At 42.6% G+C, this 19348-nt stretch overlaps 1 protein-coding gene and 1 long non-coding RNA gene across 4 annotated transcripts; one reads left to right on the forward strand and one right to left on the reverse strand.

Annotated features, from left to right (window-relative positions):
* The first annotated feature begins 554 nt into the window (after positions 1–554).
* On the forward strand, positions 555–8365 carry LOC6727626 (fibroblast growth factor receptor homolog 1). 2 transcript variants are annotated; one of them, XM_016176501.3, is made up of 2 exons: positions 555–1056; positions 5057–8365. In XM_016176501.3, exon 2 carries the CDS (start codon positions 5695–5697, stop codon positions 7876–7878), a length of 2184 nt encoding a protein of 727 aa, XP_016034228.1. In that variant the 5' UTR covers positions 555–1056; positions 5057–5694; the 3' UTR covers positions 7879–8365. The 2 variants fall into 2 exon arrangements, with proteins under 2 accessions (XP_016034228.1, XP_016034227.1); XM_016176500.3 differs by lacking the exon at positions 555–1056 and adding an exon at positions 4252–4525.
* Positions 8366–9246: 881 nt separating this feature from the next.
* On the reverse strand, positions 9247–11781 carry LOC120285086. Of its 2 annotated transcripts, none has more exons than XR_005544388.1 (3): positions 11353–11781; positions 10683–11278; positions 9247–10598 (listed from the first exon to the last, which is right to left on the reverse strand). It is a non-coding gene; the product is annotated as an uncharacterized LOC120285086 (long non-coding RNA). The 2 variants fall into 2 exon arrangements; XR_006541969.1 differs by having other exon boundaries at positions 9247–9901; positions 10036–11278.
* Between the last annotated feature and the right edge of the window lie 7567 nt (positions 11782–19348).

Genomic DNA, 19348 nt, shown 5'->3' on the forward strand with positions numbered 1-19348 from the left:
AATCTTTTGGACATAATATTGATCTTAATAGAGGGAATCTTTTGGAGAACTACCCAAGTTCTTTCCACCCTCATATGATAATGAGATTCATGAATTTCCCCGCTGCGCTCGAAACTATGCAACATATTTTGTGGCAGAATATCTTTGAGATATTCCATTCGACTCAATTGAACGAATTTAGAACGAGTGCGGTCTGTGCACTCAATTACATTTCACTTTCCAAGGGAAGGCCGCCACTCAGCAAAACACACACATGTGTGTGTTGGTGTGTGGGTCCCCCATATGTAGGGTATGGGCCCCTATACCATATAGTACCATACATATAACGCATCCCCAACCCCTCGCTTTTCGACCCTTCCTCTCTTTGACTGCGGATTATACAATGTGTGGCTGGCGTTCCGTTCAATTTTTGTGTGTGTTTTCTGTATTTGTTTACGCGCCTGCCGCAAAAATACATTGCAGAGATGTGTTCTCCAGCATGTTGAAGTTGATGGGGGAATGTGAATTCGTTTCATTTGTTCCCTCATTTAATTGAAGAGATTTATTTCGCAGAGCTGGCTCGGTTCTGTTCGGTTCGCTTGCTTTTGGACTCAGTTGCGATCGGACTGCGTGCCGTTACAGTAGGCGAAATCGGAGGAAAATCGGTGGAAAATTGGTGGAAAATCGTTGGAAAATCGAAGAAAAATCGTGGAAAAGTAGAGCGAACGATCGATCGCGTAATAACGCCATATAATATAATTATACTAATAATTATTAGTAATGCCTCTTGGTGAAACACACACACATTTTGTGGGTGGAAAGAAACAAAACAGAGTCAAGTGTGCAACAGTTTCTGGTTCTGTTTAAGTGCCTAAGTGCCATATAAATGCGTACTAAAACATTTCTGGAATTTTAAGTGGAAACATTCTCGAATTCTGTGAACTTTCCCAATTGTGTTTTTAGTGAAAGACTTACAATTTAGACGAAGCCAAGGAGAAATTCCAACGCAGAGACACTTTGGTGGATATTTGGCAAGAAGCTTTTTGCTTTTTTTCGTGGAGCAACGCACTTTGTGAGGTAAGTCTTTAAAAATACACACCGTGCATCGTTTAAATTAGTTTATTTTGTTTTTCGGTTTTTGGTTTTTTTGCGTAATTGCGCAAATCATTTGTTTGGTCTACTTTTTGATTGACCGCGCACAGCAATTTGACTTTTTTAACCCAAAGGCCAAAAAGTGTAAAATGTGCAGTGGTTCGTTCGGTTCCAAAGCAATTTGTGTCGTTTATCCCGCTGTGTGTGTAGTCAATCGTTCAATTATCTATTCTCTGGCTACCCCATAATACTACAGTGAATATGGCCAGTTGTGGACTCCCCATAGAAAAAAGTATCTCGGTTCTGCTATGGTACATGCTCAAATTGAAAGCACTTTTCCACAGGGTTCCCATTCTAATTTATATTTATTTATTTGCTTTTACAAGCCAACCGCGCTCGGAAAATATTTCAAACTCATAATTCTGTTATTTTCTAGCGCTCCCTTATGAGATTTTGTTTATTAACCAACAGCATCTAGCATGTAGCATATAGCAGCATATAGCATCTAGCGTCTAGAGTCTAGATTCTAGATTCTAGATTCTAGACTGTATAGGAACATGCAATATTTTCTAGCCGCGTAAACAAACATTTCAACTTGTCTGCTCTTTGTCCGACTTGCTCTATATCTGTGAGTATATAGCTAAAGATATAGCTATCTGTGTATACATATATATATTTATCGGGTATCTGTTTTGTCGGTCGGTTAGCTTTACGATGCCATCTTCTCGGTGATTCGGCTTCTGTTTTGTTGCCTTTGGCAATCACTCAATTTGCTGGCCGACAACCGACGATGCTGCTTACTTTTCGCCTCCCTTCTCTGCAATTTATTTATGAATGATAATTAAGGTTAGGTTTGTTTAGCTAATTGTGCGGCCAGTTCCCGGTATTGTTCACAACCCATCTCAGGTGGGATCGCCGAAGACTTTCGGCATGGCCCTTTGATCTTTAAGATGCTAAAGTACAAATGTCACGAAAATATATGCTGGCTATATTATATTAAATGTTTTCATGAGATTTTAACATAAAATCATATAATAATAATTTCGATATAGAAATGTATTCACTTTCTATTTAATTCAAATGTCAACAATAAAGTAATAATGTTATTTTTTGTTATTATATATATTATTTGATAATATGATTTTATATATTGGGTTTTCCCTCATGCTTATCAATGCTACAGAATTTTAATAATAGATGTTGTTGTCCAAATGTTTTTGAGTACTAATAAAATATTAAAGCTCAGAATTTAAACTTAGCTCATATTTATTTCAACTAAATCTGATGAACATTCTTTATATAAATCGCTGCGTGCTTTATATTTCTGAAATGCAAATCGAATCAATAATTCACTACCCATATACTTTGTGATAATTTAACGTAGCTCCGCGTTTTTGATAAAGTCGACTTGCCACAATCGACCTTTCGCTCCATCTGCTTCTTTTCGTTTGCCCCATGGGATGCAACCTTCTCGCCGTCACGTACTGAATGGCATATGCTGGATGAACGGGTGGATGGATGGCTGGATGAGATTGGATTGGGTGGCTGATGGCTGGTGGAACCTGCCGACGAACCGTGCGAAATAACAGACTCGTGCCGGTCTCGACTTGGTATCGGGATACACTGAGCGGCAGCGGGGCCACCGCCAAGTGCCAAGTGCGTCAATTGCGGGTCAACCCGTGCGATTGAAATGGATGCGCCAAGTGACCGGCGGGTTCAGTGCGATGGGAGATGTTTGTATGCCGTGCAATGTTTGTATACTTGGCAAATACTTTCCGGAACGTGTTTGTTTATAAATCGGGCGATTTTGGACGGCACAGGAAATACATATACTAAAATTGCGCGCTCGTTATCGATGGAGGTGAAGGTCGGAGGGTGGAGATAGGAAAGCAAAGACCTATATACATATTTATATACAATTTTTGGCAGTTTCCGATTTGGCGGATGCCTTCCTGGAAGTCAACATTTCGGATAACCCCATCATTTAGCCGCTGCAGTCGCCACTCGCTACTTCCCCTCGAGCATCGACGACAATGTCTGTGCAACACATGTGGCACGATCTTAGGTAGACATACACATACATTCGTGTGTGTTCGATGCTGATGATGTGCCCACATGTTGCAGTCAACAATAGAGCAGCAAATGCAAGCCGAAACAATATTTGCCCTTGTCTGCTCTGACTCTGGCTGTGGGCGTGGCCCCGGGGGCGGGAGAACAGAGACAACTGAACACTGTAGTCTTCTCGCCGGCCGTTATTTTTGTTGCTTTTAATTTCTTTAATTTTTTTTTTGTCCGCCAGATGTGGGCTGAATGTTGAATGCGGACTGGAAAGATCAGACCCAGAACGCCGAGAGAAACTGTGTCTGTTTTAATTAAAGATGAGAGTACTACTCGTGGCGAACTGAGAGATACCGCGATACTGAGATACAATGGCTGGCATGTGTGGAAAATTAAGGCTGCCGTTGAAAGCGAAAAGATGCGGGACGCTGAAGGCAACGACCATCCAAACAGAACCGCAATGGGAATGGAATAGCGAGCCTGTCAATCTATTGACTATAGCATACCTGGCATTTTGACAACTCGACTTTACTCGAAAGCATAAAATATGGTAGAAAAATAAATATTAAATTGAAAGAACTAAGTATGCTTTTAATAAGGCTCCAAATTATAGGGTATTAGTGTGCTAAAGAAACTAGCATCCACTTAAGTAAGGGATATAAAATTAAAGATCCTTTATAATGACATATGTATACCAATTATGCCATTATGTTTTTAACAGAAAATAACAAATATATGGCTAGTATATTTATTTAGTATTTATTTCACAAAAAATATTTGTTGAAAAAGGATGTTTATTTTGAAGCACGAAGCTTGAAACGCTTTGCTCTTATGATCATAATATCACATCGTTTGCTTATATGATCAAATTCGTGCATACCCCATGGCACCCTTACATTACAGGGTATTAGGCATTGGAAATTTAACGGCAAAAGTGGAAGCGACTCGAGGGCCCACTAAATTGAGTCGCCTTTTCCGACGCCGGCGCATTGAGTAGGACATTTGTGTGTGGGAGAGAGATGGTGAAAGAGAGAAGGGCGATCGGATCCGGGGTGAGAAAGAGAGATGGCGAGAGAGAGTGTGGGAGAATTAAGAGAGGTAGAGAATCGGAATCGTCGCGATCACCAGTAGAATTGGAATCGGAATTGGCATTGGGCATATTCAGTACATCGGACTACGCGGACCAATTTGGAACAGTGTTTCGCTTGGCTCCGTGAAAATTCACAACATTTCGAATTTGAAAACGCAATCCCTTCTAGAAAACCAAAAAAAAAACGTGACTGAGTTGTGCGAAAAATAGAAACACATTTGAGGGCGCAGTGTTATGTGTATACATAGAATCCCCTCATAAAGTAAACTGACAACAAGTTGAAAAGAGTTTTCCCTCGCCAAAAAGGTAAACGAAAAGACAGGTCGTTATTTTATGGCGGTATTAAAAACATTTTTTGTGTGGCCATAAAGCTATTTTGAAAATCGATAAAATATGCAACGCGTAAAAGATGAAAACCATGAGTATTTGTTGTTATATGTACATATGTGCCGCACACATTCTGAGCTCATTCCACTGGACCATTTTTAATTTATGGCACGCGCTGGACAAAAATCAGAAACGGGTATACGAGAAATTCTGAACAAGTTACCGGAAATGTGCGCGACATTTTAATTAAGTTCGCCAAATGGAAATGGCCTTTAATCGAGTCAAGACCAAAAAGAATCTCTGCGAAAGACACGAAAGTTTACTCGCAAAGAGCCAATAAACAAAATGGAAAGGAAATTCATTGAGTCAAAGAAATTGAGCGGATGTATCTAGTACACTTCCGATTTCCCACTTATTATTTGCACATCATCTTGTATCTTTGCAAGTTTACGTGTAGCTAAATGAATGTACCCAAAGTGATCATAAATCTAATCGCATGCATTCTTTCAGGTGTTGCAGCAGTCACATCAAAAGCGATCCAAGGAATCCACCCTCCAGAAGCCAGCGAATGATCTATGGAACTCACCGTCATCCACGCCCACGAGTGGAGCTCCTTTGGTGACAATATGGCTGCCATAAATCCATCAACTCACTGAGTATATCACACACGAGCAGCCATCTCCCCCCCATAAGTGGAAGTTTTTGGGGGAAAGTATTTCCGTTACATCGAGAAGAGAGATAGGTGATCATCGAGAGGATCATCTCGGCCTCATCTCATCATCAACAGCATCCGATTGCAATCGTGGGTGGAGTGGAGGATCACTTCAAAGGCACACATGTTGCACTGAAGAGGCCACTGTTGCAGTTGTTGTTTCCATTATAAATTAGGAACTAGAAGATCACCGATCTTCTTCCGGCGCTGGCGAAAGAAGGGGGAGCGCGGTCCAAATAGAGCGGAGCACTCTAAAGTGGATTTCCGGTGAATAAAAAACCAAGCAGCACATGCGACAAAACTCCGACAAGGGAGTTGCCGTCGAAGTTGCAGTTGCACCACATCCAGTGGCAGTTGCACATCCAGTTGCACTCGCTGTTGCACATTCGAGGGTGCTGCCCTGCCGGCAAGAGTTACAAAAATAAATATACCAAAAATGGCTGCCGCCTGGAGTTGGCGAGCCAGTCACTCGACGATCACAATGACAAGCGGATCGCTGGTAGTACTCTTCCTGTTGCTATCGATTTGGCAGCCAGCAGTGCAGGTTGAAGGACGACGCCAAATGGCCAACAGCCAGGAGATGATCAAGGACCATCTGGGAGCCAGGAGTCAAAACAAGACACCAGCCATCGCGAGCAATGCTAATCAATCGAGCACATCCAGTGCGGATCTGGATGATGGCGCCGCGGATGACGATGATAACAAGGCCGATTTGCCGGTGAATGTCAGTTCGAAACCCTACTGGCGGAATCCCAAGAAGATGAGTTTTCTGCAGACGCGACCCTCGGGCTCCCTGCTCACCCTCAATTGCCATGCCCTGGGCAATCCGGAGCCCAATATCACATGGTATCGCAATGGCACCGTCGACTGGACGCGGGGCTATGGGAGCTTAAAGCGGAATCGATGGACCCTGACCATGGAGGATCTGGTGCCGGGCGATTGTGGCAACTACACCTGCAAGGTGTGCAATTCGTTGGGTTGCATTCGTCACGACACCCAGGTGATTGTAAGCGATCGAGTTAATCACAAGCCGATCCTGATGACCGGCCCATTGAATCTCACACTGGTGGTCAATTCCACTGGCAGCATGCACTGCAAATATCTGTCGGACTTGACCAGCAAGAAGGCGTGGATCTTTGTGCCCTGCCATGGAATGGCCAACTGCTCCAACAATCGATCCATCATTGCCGAGGATAAGGATCAGTTGGACTTCGTGAACGTTAGGATGGAGCAGGAGGGCTGGTACACGTGCGTCGAAAGCAACAGCCTGGGTCAATCCAATAGCACTGCCTATTTGCGAGTGGTGCGAACTCTGCACGTCTTGGAGGCCGGAGTGGCCAGTGGTTCACTCCACTCGACCAGCTTCGTGTACATCTTCGTCTTTGGCGGACTCATTTTCATCTTTATGACCACCCTGTTCGTCTTCTATGCCATCCGGAAAATGAAGCATGAAAAGGTGCTGAAACAACGCATCGAAACCGTTCACCAGTGGACCAAGAAAGTGATCATCTTCAAGCCCGAAGGTGGCGGAGACTCCAGTGGTTCCATGGACACCATGATCATGCCGGTGGTTAGGATACAGAAACAGCGCACCACTGTCCTTCAGAATGGCAACGAGCCGGCTCCCTTCAACGAATACGAATTCCCACTGGACTCGAACTGGGAACTGCCCAGAAGTCATTTGGTACTGGGTGCCACTTTGGGAGAAGGTGCTTTCGGACGAGTGGTCATGGCAGAGGTCAATAATGCCATAGTGGCCGTGAAAATGGTGAAGGAAGGACACACGGATGATGACATTGCCAGCTTGGTGCGCGAAATGGAAGTGATGAAGATCATTGGGCGACATATCAATATTATTAACCTTTTGGGCTGCTGCAGTCAGAATGGTCCACTCTATGTGATTGTCGAGTATGCGCCACACGGAAACCTCAAGGACTTCCTCTACAAAAATCGACCCTTCGGAAGGGATCAGGACAGCTCGCAACCGCCTCCATCGCCACCAGCTCATGTGATAACCGAAAAGGATCTGATCAAGTTTGCCCACCAGATTGCCAGAGGAATGGACTATTTGGCGTCGCGGCGATGCATCCATCGAGATTTGGCAGCCAGGAATGTGCTCGTCAGCGATGATTATGTGCTGAAGATTGCTGATTTTGGACTGGCGAGGGACATCCAAAGCACGGATTATTATCGAAAGAATACGAATGGCAGACTACCCATCAAATGGATGGCACCAGAGTCGCTGCAGGAGAAATTCTATGACTCCAAGAGCGATGTCTGGTCATATGGTATCCTGCTGTGGGAGATCATGACCTATGGGCAACAACCATATCCCACTATCATGTCCGCGGAGGAGCTGTACACCTATCTCATGTCCGGTCAGCGGATGGAGAAGCCAGCGAAATGCTCCATGAACATCTACATTTTGATGCGACAATGCTGGCACTTCAACGCCGATGATCGGCCACCCTTTACGGAAATCGTGGAGTATATGGACAAGCTGCTCCAGACGAAGGAGGACTACCTCGATGTGGATATCGCCAATCTGGATACACCGCCCTCGACGAGCGACGAGGAGGAAGATGAAACGGACAACCTGCAGAAGTGGTGTAACTATTGAACGAATCAGGATCCTTAGATGAGTTCAAGCAATTGAAGCCTGGTTTTTGAACCAAAGTCAAATTGTTAACTAGAGATTATGGAGTGTCCTTTAAATCCTTGTTAGGATACAAAAGAATCCTACAAATCGTACTACACTCGAATTTATGTATATAACTCTCATTTAAGTCTGTATATCTCTTGAAACATTTTACCAAAATTGCACCAAAGGCGTAAAACCAAAAACAAGCAGCTGCTCGAATTTACTTCTAGTTTAGAGTTGATTTAAGATACACCATAAAACATGTAATAGTATATGCGTAGTAGTAAGTTATGCTTAAGACTCGGTTGTATTTTCTGTTGTATTTCATATTGTACTGATCTTTGTAGTATTCGCAGTTTTATACTCGCTAAATTATACTCGTAGCCCATAGAAACACAACAATGTTCTATCTTAGCGTTAGTTGCATGCCGCAGTGCCTTATGAAACAATAAATGTTGTACACGAATCCCAACGAAAAATGATCATAGCCTGAGCATAACCGAGGAGATCCGACGGAACCGATGGCCAGATCATGACGTCTCAATTTGAAAATCGGTGAAAAAAATCACACTCGATTTGAGGCGCACGAGGCACGCGCGTCACTAAACGAAAAATGATGAATGGAACGGCCTGCGGTCCGCTCTGTTGTTTTTCGTTTTTTTTTCGTTTCTTTTCCTTTTATACGAGTATATTTTCATTTTTCAGCTTCGAACCGCTGCTTTGAGGTGTGATAGGATTAAGGGGCCGGGGGTGGGGCTCTTTTGGGGCTGGGGTCGCGGCGGCGGCTCGTTTGTTGACGCGCTAAATGCCACGAGCGTCGACGATGCAATTAGACGATAATACAAGACCCGCCGCATTGGGGAGAAGAAAAATATGTTTATAAAGTATTGTAATTGCGGGAGATTTGTGGAGTGTCCGATTTATTTGGCGGCGTATTCGCAATGAGCCTCAACCCGCTGCGCCGCCGGCCAGCAGTTGGCCAACTTAGATCTGTGCTGCAGCACAGCGATGCGATGCGAGATCCGAAAGATCTTGCAACATTGTGCGCCTGAGATACTTGCCAGATAAATGGGCATTGGGGCATATTTAAATTAAAACTTGTGTCTTGATTATGAGTCGCTCTAAGCCAGAGATCAGCGGTAATTGCCACGACTTCATGTGGGTGTGGAAGCCAACAGAAGTCCAAACTTATGAGCCTGGGATATTTATTCAGCGATTAACCCGTTGTGATGCACACATGGGCTTGTTTTTTTTTTATAGGCGCTTATTTAATTAGAAATTTCGGTTGAGTCAGTTAAATTGCAATTTAAAATGCACTTTAATTTTTATTATTATATTTATTTGCACTTGTGTTATTTATGTTGATGCTGTCAATTAATTTAAAGGCATCATTAAAGTATTACCAAACCATTACGATATTTTATAACTTTGTCTAGAGTTTAGCTGTTGGCATTTAGAGATTTGATAAGCTCTTCTGTTTTCACTGTTTGATTTAGCATGCAATAAGTTCTAGCAGCTAATGCCAGCGTATCAAATTGTCAAATATTTCATCATGCTCTGGCTTTTGTCTATATTGTTTTTACTTTCCAGTGACCTACTGGATTATACACTTTAGATTTCCATCCATTCTTTCCGAGCGTGGCAACCATTAATTAGGCGGCATTACCGCGGAGGATCGCCAACGCATCCGATAGCATGATGACGAGCGGCCTGCTGGTCCAATGATCAATCTCAATATCTTTTTGTCTAAACTGCATTTCGATAATTTATCAATTCGAGGGCTTTTCATCTGCGAGGGCCATAAAATTAAAATTGTTTTGTCTGTTTATTAATTAGGGCCCCTGCAGCAGTGCGAGTGGGCGTGGTGCGATGAGCCCCCTTCTCCTCCTAATGATCGGAAGTTTGACACGTGTCTGCCGGGGATTCGGGATACGGCGGACGTGGGTGTCTTTTTTATTTGCCTATTCGCTGGCCACTAGAGACGTGGGCCGCTTGGAGACCCCTGCAATTATTGCGTGAATATGTTAATTGAAATTTGTTCATGCAGCCATGGAAATCAGACCACATTTCACCAGCCAAATCGAGACGGCTACCTCAGGAAGTCTGTGATCAGCCGGAGAGCATGCGGGCACTTACCACCAGCACCAAACTTAATTCGCGTCGATCGATCGATTGTCGGGTCTATAAGTCTGGTCCGGTCCGCAATCTCAGCAATGTTACCTGTCTCGAGTGATCAATTAATTTTTCGGCCACAGTTGGCTATTAATTTGCATGCGCTTTTCTGCTCTTTCATTGGGTATATAAGATAAGTTATCAAGTTTGTAATAGAATTCAATAGTATCTACCAGATAGTGGAGACCAAATGAGATTTATTAAATTGGAAAAATGTAAATAATTATTCTGTGTGTTTCCCTTTTAAAGGTAAAAGTTTATTTTGCAATCTATTCGCTTTTTACAAATGTTTGGCTTAATTACTCTGAGCTATTTGGCTTTCCAATTGGCTTCTTTTGGGAATGTTGGCCTAAAGTCGCAGCTTGCTTTTGATGGTAGAAACAGAAAATTTAAGGATATATATTGCATAGTTGTTACTAATATCTTTCACTTGATAAGAAGCTCTCTCATACAGAATCAAGAATCGATATGGTATTTTACAAATTCCGCCTTAGCATTCGAAAATAATGATTTAGCTTTGGATTTCTCTGCAATATATAAAATTTACAGAATATCTAGAATTCTTTAAAAAGAACATCCAAATAAAGTGTATATACGAATGTGTATCTTACCCATTTCGTCTTATCAATCGAAAGTAATGATTTAGGTTTCGATTTCTCTGCAATATAATAAATTTACAGAATATATAACTCGGTTTCTTTAAAAAGAACATCCCAGGGAAGTGTATGAAAACCTTCGACTTGCCAAAAACCGAATCCTTATTGTTTTGTTTTCTGTGGTCAATCGTTTTTGGCGATCGGACAGCGCACAGGTTGTCTGGTGGATTGCCTGCTGGCTGGCTGGTTGGCGGGCTGAATAGTTTGAAACTATTTTAAAAGTCTACAAATTGCCTGTCTAACGTCGATCGTCCAGATCGTGGCCGTCATTCAGTCAGTCAGTCAGTTGGTCAGGCAGTTGGTCGATTGCACAGCTTGGGTTTGACCTCGTCTTGGGGCTTTTTTGTTTGGAAAGGCGGAGCGAAGGCAGATAGATCAGGGTGATCAGTTGGGTTGAGGTATCATTTCGCCACCGACATAATTGGCGCCTTATTGTGGGGATAGTTCAATGGAACGGTGGGTGCAAAGTTTGACAAGTGCTTAAAGCATTAGATGTGTTTGCATTTCTATGGATACATTATTTATCGCTCTGAGCTTGGCAGCACTCGAAACTGAAAAGCACCGGAAATAATAAATTAATAATAATACATTTGAATAGCCAAGCAGATGAATCAGTTTGGCGCACCTGTCAGCAAAATGTTGATTCACAGTGGCATCAGCCAATTCCACAGGAACACTGAATCGCTATTTCTTGGCCTAAGTCCACCGGGGCGTATGAGTAATCTCGAGTGGTGCTTCACGTGTTTTAGATGCAAATTTTACGCTCTTCCATTCATAAAACTTTACCAAAACTCGAAAAAAAGACACAAAAACACACAGCTGAAACAGTTTCATAACCGGCAAACCGGTCTGGCAATTCTCGGGCTAAAAGCTTTGAATCTTTAACGATTTGGTGCCTTTTTTTTTTTTTACTACAGCAGCCGCGATCACTTGACTTGGCTTGTACGAACTATGCAAATCCAGTGAAAAACATTTTGCCATGTGTGGGCAGCAGTCGAATCCGAATCCACCGAATCCAAGTCGAAAACTGTGACAGAGTCTCTGTCGGATTTTTATGAATGAAACGAACGGTGGAGTGGAGGTGACAACGCTGAATGAATCGAGCAGCGGATGTGCCTAATTAACATTGCTGATTACATTTTGTGTGTTATTAATTAGAAATACTCGACTGGTCGCATAAATTTCCGAGTCTTCATATTGCATATGCATTATAATGAGCGAAAGGCAGGGAATCGATAAGTTTTCTGATTCAGTAATTCATTTTCTCGGCTCTCTTGGTTTTTTTTTAATTTTTTTTATTTTGTCGCCATGGTCCGTGTTCGTTGCATCTGTCGGATTTGTGAAATCATTTTCGCCGACTTGCCACCAAATTATTAAGCCAATAATCTGTAGCGATAATAGAATGCCCTTTGCAGCATATGGAGTGTACTTTAATAATTAAAGTTGGAAGACTAAACAAGAATTCAAAATATCGAACTTGTTAATTTGAGTTATAAAATCTTCAAAACTGGGAAAAAGTATCGTTTCATCCTAATCTTAACTTTTAAGTTATTTATTTGCCAAACTAAAATTCGAACTAATCTATCTTGGTTTCCTCAAAGGGCATCACTTTTGGCCAGCAAACTTAATTTTCGATTTGAGTTACCCAACTCAGTTACCCAATTCCTTGGCCACAGCCTTCAACAATCTTGTATTCGAGTGACTTTTGTGGGTCTTTTCTCTTTTTTTTTTTTGCTGCCATTGCCGTTGCCTTTCTGCTACTGTTAAACGCAAAATTTATGAACAATTTTCAAAAGGAGTCACGCGTTAAATGTACGACACGAACTCACGCGACATTCCCAGGGAGCGGAGGTTCGAGGGGGTTTGCACCTGGAGAAGATCTGAAAGGGGCGCCGGAGGAGGATGTGGTGGATGATTTCGTTAACGCATTTGGGCCTGAATGCGACCAGAGAGCTGGGCTCGCAACCCGGTTGGCCTTTTGTATTGCGCCTTGTAATATATTTTATTAACAATAAAATGTTAAGTGCCACAAGCAAGGGGACAGGGACGGATCGGGGTATTGGGGGATCCAGGAACAGCGCGCCGGCTGGAGCTCCTCCAGAAAGTGTTCGGATTTCAGGCCTTCATGCTGGGCCAATGCTACTGTGCTGCAGTTGCAGGCAAAAAAAAAAAAAATAAGGCAAAAAGCCGTAGAGAAATAAGAAAAGAAGATAAACTGCGTGCGCACATATAATCGCGCCATGAATCAAAATCACACCAGTTGGCTATATATAGATATCCGGCTAGCTGCAACTGCAACTGCAACGTGCTGCTGAGCTAACGAGGGCAAAGCTCGCAGGAGGACACGTCCACGACCATTGGAGCTCTGCAGCGGTGTCACCGCTCCAAGTGCCACCTGTGCGAACCTGGATCAGAGTGCCACACTCGCGAATGGCACCACGCAAATGCCGAAGGAGGAGCATTAGGATGGAGTGGTAAGACGATGGCAATACCCTATTGGATGCGGAAACAAAACCAGATCGGAGTCGCTATGCTTAAGTCGTACTTGAATACACTTTGTTTTCGGGCATTTTATTCAATTTAATTGCTACAAATAGGTGTGACTATTATACTTACTATATTATACTATTTCTTTGGTACCATATAATATTTAATACATTATGTGATATATTTAGCCTGTAGAAAAACTTAAAACACAAAGATTCTGCTGCCATACGTGACGATTAAGCAAACAAAATTAAACTAATATTTAGCTCTATGACTCGGCCATTTGGAATAAAACAAACAAAAGCTGTTAAGAGATGCAGTGCAAAATATACATATATTCCAAAAAATTCAGATTTCAAGAAAATTATAATACTTTCAAGTAGAGAACGCAGAAAAGAAGAATGGATGCCTAAGCCCGTTCTCAGTTTTGTATTTCGGGATATGCAGAATGCCAAGACATGCCGAATTCGGTGGCTCAGTGGTGCTGCTGGTGGTGCAGTACATCTGTGGTGCGGCTGCCACCCACAATTGGTCAACAAATAGCGGTCACAATTAACCGTACGATGCAAATGCGTCCCGGGACATTGACAATGCCCATAAAGAGCCGATGCAGATGATGACGGGCCCAGACGATGATGCAGGGTGGTGAACTGGATCTGGATTCCAGACCATTCCCATTCCTGAACGCTCTGGCTCTCTGTCAGCATCATCAGTGGAGCATTTATCTTGCACCCGCTATTGAAATCCAAGGAGCACAGGGCAGCAGCGGCCGGCCCAATGGGTTTGGCCAACAGATTGGAGCCAACAGAAGCCACTGAAGCAACAGCTCTGCAATGGGGGGACCACACAGCATTTGCCATGTGCCTGGTCATTTATCTATTTCGGATTTATCATTGATTAATCGGCCGGCGGCAGTCGGTGGAGATGCCAGTGGCCAGGAGCCAGTAGCCAGCAGTCAAAAGTCAGTGCAATCCGGTAACCAGTCGGACTACGGAGTCCTAATCGTCGGCATATTTGCATATGCCACTTTATATAGCAAATGGTCTAGTCAATGATCGTTAAGCCGACTTCTGAGTTGATATACCCTTTCTAAGGGTTATACTATGTACATATGTACGATTAATCTTGAATTTTATATGAGCTAAGCTAGCATTATACATCAATTTATTTATTTGCTTCATAAACAATAACAATTCTAATTTACTTGAGCATGTGTGTTAAGTTCTTGATTTTTTCTAAAACAAATAAATTCAGAAGCATCACTTAATCTCCTCATATTTATTTAAGCACTAGATTATTTCATAATTTTATACAACCGGAAACCAACAGCTGTTAAACCAATTATCACAAAAAACAATAAACCTGTTTATTCTTCTTTAGATTATAAACAAGAAGATGCTTCAATGAGAGGAATCACTCACAAATAATAACAAATGGTTGCTATTGTTTACAGAACTTATTGTTTTAAACTTTCGCAATGGAATTCAAGCATTCAAGTGTATTCTTCGGTGCGGATGCCAAATTTAGCACAACTCGGATTGCATGTTTCGGAACCTCCCCGAATACATTTATGTTTGTCATAGATCGCGGCTCAATTAGCACACCCAAAGACAGCGAGATGGAGTGGCATGCACCTGTGCCTCAGTAGTAGTCCCCCTGGTTCCACATTCATTTTGGCCACGTGTTAAATGGTCCGCTAATTGGCCATGGTTTCCAACCGCTGGCCACATTCGCCATGGCCTCCAGGGTTCATAAGATCTTGGGCTGTCTCCCGGTTTTGACTTGTGACCAATCAGTTTTCGTGCTGCCTGTCAGCGGGTTTTTTCTGCTTTGCTGACCCTGTTCCCGCGTAATCCTGTCAAGCTGTTAAATTAATTTCTGTGCCCCCAAGTCCAGGATGCCAGACGCACTTATTCGTATATGCCTTGTATATGTGGTACATATACATACATAAAGACAGACGAGAAATGGCAATTGGGAGCTGCCCTGCCCCCAAGTGCTGCCATTTGTGGCGCCCATTCAATTTCGCTGTCGGCCGGGTCCAGTTTTTCTAGCCGCCACTGGTCGAACCACTGGCAAAGTGTTATAATCCATCATCGTAATCAACGCAAAAGTTGATAATTGTGCCTGGTGAGCCCGGTTGCCTCACCAAATAACTGTAACTAATGGAAATTGTAACACTTTGGCAATGTTTTTTTAAAAATGCAAAATTACTAGCCCCACTATCTTCCTGCCCCTCCTCAGTCTTTATCTACGGTTTTCAGCGCATTTATGACGCCTCGTGAGGCGTTCAAAAATGATTAGGATTAGGAACGACTACCAAAGACAGTTATTATACAAGGTACGAACAGATATCGCGGGGTATATCGAATTGGAAATATATATTCAGATGAAAATAATTCTTTCGCACTCCAATAGATTGGTTCATATCACAGCTTGATTTATTACCCCATAAGAATGCTAAACGTATACATTTCTTTTTAAGACTATAGCTTTTTGTTAGATCAAAAGTAATGCGCACAAGCATGCAAATATATTTATACTTGAAAATTATATTTGAATTTTAAATAGTTATAACTTAGCAACTATAAACTTTTAAAATTTTAATACTATAAAAGTTTAAAAGCAGGTATCAAAACGTCGCCATGGAGTGCACAATAACTTTAATTTACCCTGTGATTACCGACGGCCGTTGAGTGGAGTTGGCCACGCATTTAAGCCAAATTATCAGGCCATATAATGCCCGACTCCCCAATCGAGATATCCAGCTGGCCGCGTCGATCCATCAAGATATTGGCTTCAAAACACGTGACTGCGATCCGCGGAAAATTGGAGCTTGACAAACGCTTCGCGGCTTTCAGGGCCCCAAAAACATTCTCACGCAACGTGGAGAGGCTTGGTCTTGGTCTTTTGGCCATAAGTGAGACATTAAGCACAGTTTGCAGTTTGCAGTCGGCTTGAACTTTGACCCAGGCCATATTTGAGCAATTTCGGGCGATCAGGAGAGGGGTGCCGTACGGAGTACTGAGTATAGAGTAGAGTATATGACCACGGCATCATTAGGAGTGGAAAACATTTGGCCAGGCACGACCCAAGGCACTTGATTAATTGCGTTTAGTGCAGAATTTGACTTTTTTGTTGCTCAAATTGCAAGGCTGCAGCCCAGAGTTTTTTAGCCAGAGTAATTACCATGCCAGCACAAAAGCTTAAAAGCTAAAAAAAATCGAGTAAAAACCACAATGGACTGCGACTCAGTTTCAGCCATTCGATTCTATTCCAAAATGCACTTAATATGGAATTTCAAGTTCAAACATGGCCTATGCTTTTCACATGCTAACCGCCGATAGCCAGCTTGGCATTTGGCCATTTCAGTCAGGCGGCATAAAAATCCATTTGATCTGGCCGTTTTTTAGTCATGGCTTAGTTAGATGATGTCATCTGCCGGCTCAAATGGCCCCCGAGAGATCAAAGACTGTCAGATTGGCAAATCTTTTCACAAACTGTTTGTTGTCCGCTAATTTCTACTATAACTAATTGAATTATTTATGTGCGTGCTATGCAATGCACGACTGGAACACTGGGAAAAAGATACAATTTAAGTTTAAAAGTAATGTAAAAAATAATAACAATTAGCTTTTAAGAAGTTTTGTTCAATAGGAAAGAATTCAAATGGATTTATACAAATTATACAATTTATACAAATAATATTTTTAATAACATCCCATTGTTAGAATTAATTTAGATGAAGTTAAGGAGTAAGTATGCTTTATCCCTCAATTAGGCTACATAGTTAGATTGTTTTTTTGGCTTAATATATTATGTTAAATTTACAAACTCTCACAAATTTCGCTCAGTGTACTTACAAAGTGGCCTAACGATTTGCACACCATTTTTGGCTGCCATCCGGCGTGCGTCGTCTGCGTTTCACAGTCAATTTGCATATGTCGATTGTCGCTGCCAGAGATTTTCGAGTCTCAAGTTGCATGTTGCAAGTTGCCTGGCATTTGGCTGCAAATGTGGCTGCAGTGCTGTGCTGCTGATCTGCGATGTTGGCCAGATCTGTGGCCAAATTATGTCGTTATTTGTGCCATTTTTGGCAAACGCCTCCACCTTCGACTCCACACACCGCCACTGACGACGATCCATCGTCAATGATAAATTCCATGCACTTAGAGCTCTCCTCAGAGTCTGTCTGTCAAGGAGTATGTCAATTGGCTTGCTAATGGCTGCCAGCGCGACTGGGTCGGCAGTAAAATCCTCTTAAAGTGTTGTAAACGATGCTTGGGAGACGGCTAACGAGCCGCGTCGGATTCAAAAGCTGCAGAGATCTTGGCATTTATCATAAATTTCATGCCAGTCGCCTCATAACCGCATAGCCAACAAATTTCCAAAAGGGAGGAGCATTGGGGCATGGATGGGGCTGGCGTTCGGCATCCATTGCCAGGTCTCGAGGCAATAGGAAGCAGCAAAGTGCAACAATTGAATAGATAATAACTCACGCCCCACCTACCCACCACCCACCCATCGATGCCAAGCGGGCAAAAGCAACATAATAACCGAAATACTAGCCGAAAGCCACTGACCGTTGACCACGAAGAGTCCCTATAAAAATGGCAGGAGTCCTGGTTAGCCGGCTATTTAAATGCTCTTTGAATGCTGCTGAAACACCTATGTTACTGTTAAAAAACAAGGGGTATGATTTATTTGATATACTTGCTAAGAGTTCCTTTGAATGTTGTGCTTTTGTTTTCATTGATACTGATAACTTACCATCTCTGTAGTTCCTTTACTACAAATTTATATTTGGTGAGTTACCAACTTCTTCCCAAAACCAATATACCCTCTCTGCAGCGCACAAACAAAAGCAACAACAAGGCCTGTTACTGTTTGGAGCTGGCGCTGTCATATTCAAATTGCTAATATGATTGGTGTTTACAGATTAGAAAACAAATATTTCACAAATATTACCACTAATAATTTTGCCATGTAAACATGGAGCGCAGGCGAGATCGGCGTCATTATCATCGTCGTGATGATCATGCCACATGATGAGGCCGCATAAATGCAGCAAGTGTGGCGATAACCTTTTGACTCCGATCCCCACATCCTTCTCCCGCCACCACCAAGATCCGCGGGGCAGGGGCAGTGGAGATCTTCGCCTCGGTTTCGACTGGGTTTCGTTTTGTGCTAGTGCAAAACTGACAAATTGAATGAATAAAAGAGCAACAAGTGGTCTTGCGGCGGGCTGGTTAAACATTTTGAATGAAAATGCCGCAGTCGAGAGACGGCCAGAGCGCATGTGGCATGCAGCATGTAGCATATATAGCATAAAGCCTAGCTGTGGCGGCCGAGGCGCAAAAACATAAATCGAAACACTTGCTGCATGGCATACACTGTGGGAAAATATCATATCAGATTATAACAATAACTATACTTAAGTTTATTGAATGCTATTTAAAAAAATTTGGAAATTTCTGACTAGTAATTATTAAAAATTCTAGCTTTTTACTTGAGATCTTCTAGCAAGAAAAGATTGTTTCAATAGGATACCAGCTTAAATCATCCACCGCTACAATTCTTAATATGTACTGAGTAAATTCCTAGTAAACTCTGAAAAAATCTTAGATACATTTTATAACAATTTCTAGATACATTCCCGAATTAAGTGGAATTTTTTCTAAGTGTCTAGTCGCCTCCCTTATGTTTCCTGCCTCAGTTTCAACCGCCCACCGACGGCTCAGCGGGCTGTGGTGTTTTTTGTTGTTTTGGCCATTTGGTGGCTTGGTGCCTCGATGCCTTGGTAGGTGTTGCCTTGTGCCTCGAACTCGAGAAAAAGAAGGAGGAGGAGGAGGAGGAGGAATAAAGCCAAACCAAGGCGTTCAGAGCCTGGAAATGAAGTCGAAAATTGCAATTCCAAAATGTTTGCCCTCGGCTATGAAAAAACAAAAAAACAACAAAAGTGGAGTGTGCAGTGCATTGGAGTGGTCAGTCATGTGGCATCTATTCGGATTCGCACACATGTGGCATGGGTCGGCGGACTAGAGCTGGAGCTTTTCCTGCCTCTTTCTTGGATTTTGGCCTGCCTGGATTCGTTTCAATGTCTTCTGTGGTGTGTGTCGTTTAATGCGTGGCCG

This window comes from Drosophila simulans, chromosome 3R, assembly GCF_016746395.2.
Source record: "Drosophila simulans strain w501 chromosome 3R, Prin_Dsim_3.1, whole genome shotgun sequence".
Taxonomy (NCBI): Eukaryota; Metazoa; Arthropoda; class Insecta; order Diptera; family Drosophilidae; genus Drosophila; species Drosophila simulans.